Source organism: Nannochloropsis gaditana, assembly GCF_000240725.1.
Source record: "Nannochloropsis gaditana CCMP526 unplaced genomic scaffold scaffold182, whole genome shotgun sequence".
In the NCBI taxonomy this organism is placed as follows: domain Eukaryota; class Eustigmatophyceae; order Eustigmatales; family Monodopsidaceae; genus Microchloropsis; species Microchloropsis gaditana.
In genome coordinates, this window is record NW_005803771.1 from 35,946 (window position 1) to 45,216 (window position 9,271).

At 56.9% G+C, this 9,271-nt stretch overlaps 2 protein-coding genes across 2 annotated transcripts; both read left to right on the top strand.

Moving 5' to 3' along the window:
• Positions 1-1,698: 1,698 nt before the first annotated feature.
• Positions 1,699-3,849, top strand: NGA_0593800 (uncharacterized protein; the record flags this gene model as incomplete). Its single annotated transcript, XM_005855493.1, has 2 exons — positions 1,699-1,789; positions 1,990-3,849. Exons 1-2 carry the CDS (start codon positions 1,715-1,717, stop codon positions 3,847-3,849), a joined length of 1,935 nt encoding a protein of 644 aa, XP_005855555.1. The 5' UTR covers positions 1,699-1,714.
• Positions 3,850-4,255: 406 nt separating this feature from the next.
• Positions 4,256-7,423, top strand: MTNA (methylthioribose-1-phosphate isomerase). The gene is made up of 3 exons (XM_005855492.1): positions 4,256-5,956; positions 6,124-6,203; positions 6,436-7,423. Exons 1-3 carry the CDS (start codon positions 4,310-4,312, stop codon positions 7,265-7,267), a joined length of 2,559 nt encoding a protein of 852 aa, XP_005855554.1. The 5' UTR covers positions 4,256-4,309; the 3' UTR covers positions 7,268-7,423.
• The last annotated feature ends 1,848 nt before the right edge of the window (positions 7,424-9,271 follow it).

The following is a 9,271-nucleotide window of genomic DNA, read 5'->3' on the forward strand; positions in this document are numbered from 1 at the left end:
GCGCTCATCACCGGCAGCACCCATTCATCCGCCCCGGCCTCAACCAACGGCTGGAGTAACGGTCGGTTCCAGAAGAAACGGTCGTCCGCCCGTTGCCACAGCGGCAAGAGGAGTTTCCGCGCCTTGGGACGGGCGGACGTTGCGCCGGGGAGGAGGGAGGAAGGGAAGGAGGAGGGGGAGGAAGAGGGAGAAGGGGGTTGCAAAAGATCGGCACGGCGTTGCGCTGTAAGGGTCACGTCACACGTGGACGAGAAATACAGGTCATGGGTCCGGAAGGCCATCCGCAGCAACGCCAAGTGCCGGGCATCAGCTTCCTCCTCCTCCTGCCTTTCCTCCCCGGCTGCCCCTGCATCCCCCATCCCTTGGTCCTTCTCTTCGTCGAAATCTACGCCCATCTCGGGACCCGTTACGAGCCTCTCCTCTTCTATCTCTCCCTGGTCGCCTGATGTGATTGCCGAAGTCTCTGTCGTCTTGACCTTCCTTCTCCCCTCCCCTCCCTCTACCCCTCCCTCCTCCCCTCCTTCCTCCCCTCCCTCCCCTTCGGGCCTCACTAGTCCACCGCTGCCGTTCAGGTTGCTGGTCCCAACACTGTCATGAGTCCTAATGTCACGACATTTGTTGACGCCAGCACTACTGATTCTGATCAGGGTTACCTTGGTAATCAGACGAAGCTCCATCCCGTGGCCCCGGTACCTCTCCTCGGAGCCCGTGATCACCGCCAGGTATGGACCGGAAGGCAGATGGAAGAAGCCGTACACACCTTCAATGGGCAAGGAGGATGAGCGGGAGGGAGGAGAGAAAGGGGCGGAGGACGAGGGAGAGGGAGGGGGGAGGGGGTCTGTCCGGGGCTGCTTCCTCACGCGCAGAGGGTCGCTGCCGGAGGAAAGGGTTCTAGAAATGACAACCACGTCGTTGCTCAGCCTCGATTCTAGCACGAGGACATCTTTGGTGATGTGCAGCTGGCGTAAAGCCCGACTGCCCGTGAGCCTTGCAGTGGAGGAGGTGGAGGGCGGCCCCCACGGGACAGGGGAGGTTGTTGAGGTCGTGGGAGGAGTGATGCCTGCAGGGGAAAAAAGGGCTGGGGAGCTTGCATTACCGATACCGCCTCGAACCGTGACCAGCCATTTACAGGGTGATGGGCAATATGTATGGTGAGCTGCCGTGCTCTGATAGGACGAAGTGCTTTGAAGGATGACCAGGAAAACGAGGAGGAAGAGGAGTCTCGAGCGCTTTAAGGCAGGCTGGTTATGCCTAACGCGCATCTCCTCAAACTGACTGGCGCCAGCCACCTGTTTCTGTTTCACAAAATATCGATGCTTGTGGTGACGTTGCCAATGCCGAGTTCGTACCGCAAAAACTAGTCACGAGTAAGGGGGGGGGTGCGAGGCGCGGCGATCACGAGGTGAAAAGGAAGCTGCAGGTCGTCCAGACAAGTGGGGCTGATAAATTTACCACAGCGTTCTCAATGCACTCGTTCCAGCAGCCTCTTGCTTCTCTGACGAAGCATAAGATCCACGTCAAGTGCCTGAACTATGTGATGGAGAGTTTGAATGAGTGCGAGCTGGCAGCTTTACATTGAATACCTCTCTGTCCGGTTCAACTTGGCTTTGACGGGTGTATGTCGTTTCCATGATTTTGCTACGGTATCCTTTGATGTCGATGTTTCACGCCCCTCCCTCTCATATCTTTCATGCACACAATACAAATAGAAACCATGGCACTTCCACGGAGAAGACCGCGCAAGACACGCCTTTGCTGGCGGCTTTCCTTCACCATCATGTTTCTGATGGTGAGGATACCCCCTGTTCCATTGACCCCCCCCCTTTGTGACCTTACAGGCTCCTTGACATTGAGCAATGACGTCCTCATGTCAAACAAATGATCTCAATCCACACTTTGTGCCATCGGTCCAGGCGTTTCGCTTCATTTACCTGTGTATTTTTATCTTCTTTTCCCTTCCCATCCACCCGGACGGGTCTCCCTCATCAGATTTGTGTGTTCCATTCTGTCTGCGCCTATTTCACCCCCTTTGGTACCAAGGGCCTTCGACATAGCCGCACTGATCTTTCTGCAAGTACCAACGGTGACGGTAACAGCAGAAAGAGCGGCTCTTCGGACCCTGAGGCTGGCAAAGGGGACCCTCCGCGCTTTAAACGCCTTGCAAGAAAGATGTCATCGAAATCCTTCTCTTTCAATCAGATACCGGGCAGGAAGAGGGCCGCAGACAGCAGCGATAGCCCAGACAGAAGTAACACCGCTCGAATGCGTCCTTCTCCTCCTTCCTCCTCTCCTTCCTCTTTCCATGAGCCCAGGGGCAGCGGGCCCATATCGGAGGCGGTGGGGCAGCACTTGACCCCTGAGGCGGCGGCACCCCCGGAAATTTTCGACGTGGACGCCCGTCCGAACAGCCAGAAAGCCAGAAAGGTGGCGTCGTCACAATCTCAAGGGAAGGGACACCGAGAAGAGGGATTGGAGGAGGAAAATGGGGCGGGGGTGTGGCAACGGCCTTCCCGAGTCCAACAGCGAAGGGAGAAGAGGCAGCAAGCGGCTATGGACGAAAAAATGCGCCGGGTGAAGATCCAGCGTTTCGGGAAGGAAGGTCTGCTGTTTAAGGACGGCCTCGCAGGGGGACAGGCGGGGGGAGGACGGGACGATGCCTTGCAATGCGAGCATTTTGGGGCCTGCTCTGGGTGTTTCTATCGAAGCGGCTTGGTCGAAACCCCCGTGATGGAAAACGCCCGCGTTTTTTTCCAACGGGTCGCCCGGTACGACAATTTTAGCCTGGGTCTGGCCACGGGCGTGCACGGGTGGCGGACGCAGGCGAAATTGGCCGTGGCCCCGCTTTCTAAGTGGGGGGGATGCCAGCTTGGTTTGTACGAAGAAGGGAGCCACCGGGTGTTGCCGATCCCAAACTGCCGCGTCCACCACCCCAGCATCAATCGGGCCGTCCAAGTGTTGACGGAGGCGACCGTCACGATGAAGACGCGGGCCTTTGACCCGGCTTCTCTGGGGGGTTCCCTCCGCTACGTCCAAGTCGCCGTAGAGCGTCGGACCGGGCGCATTCAACTAACCTTAGTCTGGAACGCCCCGGGGAAGAAGGAGGCAGGCGGGGAACTCTCCCGCTTGTTGAAGGCCTTGAAAGCCGCCGATACCTCGGGTGAATTGTGGCACTCGATTTGGGTGAACTTTAGGACGGGACCGGGCAACACCATCTTCGCCCGGGAGGCAAGGTCGTGGACGAAGCTCTTTGGCGCCGACTTTCTCACCGAAAAAATCGGTCCGTCCCAGACTTTGTTCTACCTGACCCCGCAGTTGTTCCGGCAGGGAAATTTGGACGGCTTTGAAAAGCTGGTGACGCGTGCGCAGGAATTCGTGCCGGCACAAAGCGTCGTCTGTGAGTTGTACGGCGGGGGGGGAGTGATCGGTCTGAATATGCTGGGAAAAGCGGCCGCCTTGCGTTTTTCCGACATCAATCCCTACCTGGGACAGTGCGTAGACAAGACATTGCAGGTATTGCCGGCGAAAAAGCGGGAGAAAGTGTCGTTCATCATCGCCACGGCCCTGGAGGCCTTAGAAGCCGGACACGCCGACGGGGCGACCGTGCTAATCGTGGACCCCCCGCGGAAGGGCTTGGAGTCAGAGGTGTTGGCTCATTTGGTGGACAGGAAAGACCCGTACGCGGGGACGCTGCGGAGAATCGTGTATGTTTCCTGCGGATTCGAGGCGTTGAAGCGGGACGCGGTGGCCTTGATGGACAGTGGCTGGCGCCTGGTGCATGCGGAGGGCTTCGTCCTTTTCCCGGGGTCGGACCATTTGGAAACGTTGGCGGTGTTCGACCGGACGCGGTGAGCACGCAGTAGACCTTAAAAAGTAACATGTACATGCTTTGAACGAGTTTGAGTCGCATTCGTGGAGTATAACCTTCTTTTTGCTTTAAGTGCCTGTGGGGGTATCCTAAACCTGATAGGGAGGTTATTATTAAACTAGTGACTAGAAGTAGGGGAAGCAGCCGCCGCCCATCAAAGCGATACACAAATCCATGATCCTGGCAATTGTTAAAAAACATAGTAAGGCTAGGGGATGGCGAGGTCCAGAACCACGGTCTGGACGCACAGTGGGGTCTAATTCTTCGCCCATTCGGCCCATTTTGCGGCCTTCGGTCAAGATTCTTGGATTCCCAGCGCAGAGATGTGCCACTGCATCAGCACATATCCTCGACATCGACGTTAACACGAATTTGAACGGCACCCTTTCTAGCATACGTCTAGGTTACTCGACCACACGACCTTATTTTAAGCGACTGCCAATCATGACCGATGATGTCCACCGCCCGTCTCCAGGAGCCCTCCAATCCCTGATCTATACGCCGCGTTCGCCTCAGTCAGAACAACCTTCGTTGGAAGTATTGGACCAACTTCTGCTACCGAACAAGAAAGCATACATACCGGTGAAGACGACGCAGGATGCGTGGAAGGTCATCCGTGATATGAATGTGAGGGGTGCGCCTTTAATCGCCATAGTCGCGGTGCTGAGCCTAGCGGTGGAGATGAGCGCAAAAAGTAACGTGCAGGGGAAGGACGGCTTTGCCTCGTTACAAGCAGCAGCGGCATGGTTACAGGAAGCTGTAGTCTACTTGAAAACGTCTCGACCCACTGCAGTGAACCTTTTTACCGCCATGGACGAAGTCCTGCTTTTGAGTCAGGCTACCACCAAGAAACATGACGCGGTAGGGGCCTGCGTCCAAAACGCAGCCCCATTGGTCAGCGCGGTGGTAAGGTTCGCGGAGCAGATGCTCAAGGAAGACGTGGAATCAAACCAGGCAATAGGAGACCACGGGGCCGCTGCCATCTTGGCAAATCTCTTGCCAGGACAAGGAGTGAAAGTCCTCACGCATTGCAACACAGGGTCCTTGGCAACGGCAGGGTACGGCACGGCCCTAGGCGTCATTCGATCACTGCACAAAGAGGGGCGGCTGGCACGTGTCTTTTGCACAGAGACGCGTCCCTACAACCAAGGAGCTCGTTTGACCGCCTTCGAACTGGTCCAAGACCAACTTCCGGGTACTTTAATCACGGATTCGATGGTCTCCTTTCTCATGGCCACGCAGGGCTTGGACGCGATTGTGGTGGGTGCGGATCGGATCGCAGCGAACGGCGACACGGCCAACAAAATCGGGACGTATCAATTGGCAGTGACAGCGAAACATCATGGGGTTGCATTTTATGTGGCAGCGCCGTTCACGTCGTTCGATCTCTCCTTGGCATCCGGTGATCAGATAGAGATTGAAGAACGGCCCGCGCGGGAGCTGACGCAGGTGCAGGGGATTCAAGTGGCGCCCCAAGAGATTGCGGTATGGAATCCAGGCTTTGATGTGACCCCCGCCTCCTTGATCACAGGGATCATCACAGAGAAGGGCGTGATCCACCCTTTCCCCTCTGCTGGGGCTACAGACGCGAAGCCACGCGTTCCAACACAGGAGACGGGCGAAGCCAGGAGGAAAAGCAACGGGACCGTGGGCCATGGAAGGCGGATGACGTTTGACATCCCGGGCTTTTTGAACGGCGAGGGGGCGCATCAAATACCATCGTCTTTGCCGGATGCCGCAGCCCCGACCCCTTCCATGGAGTTGGACAGCGCCAACCTCCCATCCCCCGCCTCAGGATACGAGGCTTTGAGCGAAGAGAACGTGGCGCTTTTCCTTGAGAAACACGTGCGAGACGTGTGGGACCTGCTGGGGGCCCGGACCGGGGCCGAGGTGGAAATCTCCGAGGTCGGAGATGGGAATTTGAATCTAGTGTTCATCGTCAGAGGTCCGAAAAACACCGTGGTCGTCAAGCAAGCCCTGCCCTACGTGCGTTGTGTGGGGGAATCGTGGCCCTTGACGCTGGACCGGGCCTTCTACGAGGCCGCCGCATTGCAGGAGGAGGGCCGTCACACGCCAAGGCTGGTGCCAGAGGTACGGCGGGAAAGGAGGAGGGTGTGGACGATCCCTGAGCATCTTTTTATCAAATTCTGGGCCATGTTTTGCGATCCTTCATGCTGTGACTTGGGCTGACGTCTTCCCCGCATGGTACCTCTCAGGTCTACTATTCTAATAGGGCACTGGCCCTGATTGTCATGCAGTTCGTGCCTCCCCCCCATATCATCCTTCGGAAAGCCCTGATACGAGGCGACGTCCTTTCTACCCTGGCAGCGGACTTGAGGTGCGTGTGTCGGGCGAACTGCTCGGAATCTTCTCCGTGTCCCCCTGGTTGAGGATGCATGGGCCGACCCGCCCAGCTACCTCTCCTATTCCCGGTTTGCCGGCACACAACGTAGCGTCAATCAATAACAACAACGTCCAAACAGACGAAAGTATACCGCACGCACTCAGACTCCCTTCTTGCAATCCCTTTCTTTCCAATCCCCACGGCCTGCCCGCGCCCTCGCTCTCAGCGACTTTATGGCACGGAACCTCTTCTTCACTTCCTCCTTCCACCACTCTGGCCCTTCCAAACGGGAGGCGGTGGCCTTCTGGTCAGGAAACCATGGTTTGTGCGCCTTGACGGAAGCTGTCGTCTTCACCGAACCCTACTGCCCGGAGGTGGCGCACAATCGTTGGACCAGCCCGGCATTGGACGAGACGGTCGCCCAGCTTCGACAAGACCAGGCTTTAAAAGTGGCTGTGGGGAAATTGAAAGCGAAATTCATGGATTCCACGGAAGCTTTGTGCCACGGGGACTTACACACGGGTTCCGTGATGGTCAAGGAGGGATCCACCGTCGTAATCGACCCCGAATTCGCGTTCTATGGGCCGATGGGCTTCGAGTGCGGGGCTCTCATGGCAAATTTCTGGCTGAATTATTTCAGCCAGGCGGGGCGGGCATCGGACGGGGGAGGACGGCACGAGTATGCTGAGTGGGTCCTTGACACGTCCGTGGCGATATGGCAGGAATTCTGCGCCAAATTTCTGGCTTTGTGGGCCGACGCGGCGACGCATCAGGGAGAAGGTTTCAAGCGAGTCGCCTACGCAAAGCCCGAGGAGCTGAGAGCAGCCCAGGAAGCGTTTGTGCAAGACCTCCTACGGGACACGCTGGGCTTTGCCGGTTGCAAAATGATTCGGAGGATCATCGGGATCGCGCACGTGGAGGACTTGGAGTCGATCGCGGATCCTCAAGTGCGGGCGGCCTGCGAGAAGCGGGCATTGAGCATGGCTCGGACCTTGGTGGTACACGGAAGGGAGTACGCGAGCATGGAGGCAGTAGCGGCCTTAGCCCGGAAAGCCTGAGTCTCGAGGCTGGATGTAGGGGTCCGGGTGAACGCCATTGCAAGGGGCTTCGGAGGAAGAGGTATGCAAGAAATTAGACCGGACTTTTCTTGGCTGGACATGGACGGCCGGTTGTAAGCACAATGATGATGAAAGCGAAATGGTCCTTACGTGAAGGCGGAGGAAAGGCGTGGGGTCTGTGGCTCCAGCCCTTGACCTGTGTCTCGGTTCTCCCCCCCTTCGTTTTCCCAGTGATGTTTCTTTCTCATTTACGCTGGCCGTGCAAAATTTCAGATCTGCCACGCCAATTGCTGGATATTTCCTCCTCTCCCTTGTCGCACATTTGGAGACGTACCCAACGTCTGAGGTTCCGAACAGCAATCAATTTTACAATTCTTTCCCACAAATTACCCTCGAAGTCAATTTCTCCCTGGTACTTTGCCCTTCCCCAAAGCCTTCCTCTAACTCACACCTCCCAAAGCCAAGAGTCAACGTGACCTATCGAGGCATTCATGACGCCGCATAGCCTAAGACATGCTCAAACAGCGCCTTGCCCGTCATCTCAGGTCCGTCTTAAGCATCTCCACATGCATCTGGGGGTCCATGCATTGGGGCATAACGTACAAGTAGGAATCCGGGTTGGGTTTGTAGTAGTCCTGTCTCCCGTCTCGTCTCCACCGGGGGTCATTTCTGGACGCCTGACAGACCAATTCCTTCCTTTCTCCCTCCTGGCTGCTGCGATTGGCCGCTGAGAGGGCTTCTTTACTCCGTTCCTGAGCCCCGACTTGTAGCTTTTCTTTTTCAAAAGCCGCCAAACGGTCGGTCACCAGATTTTTCGCAAATTCGTACAAGAGTAGGTCCCACGTATTGGCCCGCCAGACCGACGCAAACATCTCCCGGTCGATTTCCGTGTCGTCACGCAGGCGGATCAGCTTGTTCCTCTGGTTCATCCCCCTGCTAGGATCCTTCCCCTTTTCCCCCAAGCTCTCTTGCACGTAAGCCGTCTGGTTCGCCCACCCCATCCATTCCGTGATCATCACCACGTCAAAACTCGCGAGGATACGTCGGGCCAGCTCGTAGTCGTGCTTTCCAACCTCTGCGTAGGTGTTATGCCGGTATCGGTTTGTCAACGTTTGCACGTAGTAATTGTCCACCGAGTACCAGACTCCCCGCGCACTCGCCCGGGTCCAGCGGACGTAATCCATCTGCCGGACGTACCGAACCCAGTCTTGGAAGGAAAGGGGCACGGCAGCTTTCGCCTTGGTCTCGTCGTAGATCGCGGCAGCCAAGGCGGGGTCCGTGCCGGGAACCAAAGGGGCAGGTTTGTAGTCGTACCGACCTTCGTACCAGTAGGAGGACAAGATCCGCGCCAGAGGCTGTCGCAGGGAGGTCAAAATCATCATCTCACCCTGGTCATGGAAGCAGGACACATTGAATGTGCGCCCTTCGGCCACGTAAACCAGTTGTTCGCGGTCATTCTCCACCAAGGCACTCAGATAATTCCGTAAGGTCGTTCCACCTGCTTTTCGCATGTGCAACAAGAAAGCGCTGCCCTTGCGCGCCCGGAAACAAGCCTGTGTCTGTGCCATTTCTTCCTGTCTTCGAAAAGGGCGCACGGATTTGGTGGATGTCAAAGCTTCGAAATCAGGACGCCCCCGTAACTCTGCTTCCAAAGCACGCCACAGGCTGCCTCCCACCAAAGGTTCTTTCGCCTCCATTTTTTCCACTTCCACATTCTTGCGCTTTCTGGTGATATCTTGAGTGTCCGTGGACGCCCTTGACGCACCGCTTGCGTCCACCTTGGCCCAGTGAGCAAAGGGGGCTTTTGCTAATGCGGTCACGTCGCCGATCCTCAGTCGAGTCTTTGCGGTCTGCGAATGCAAACCCCGGGCAGACATTTCCGTGGTGGCAGCTTTTTTGGGGGCATACATGTTTGTAAGGAGGACGCCAAATCCCACGGCGAGCGCGGTCATGATGGTCAATGCCCGTCTAAAGCGCGGAAAGGTTCTTGGAATGTGGGATGTC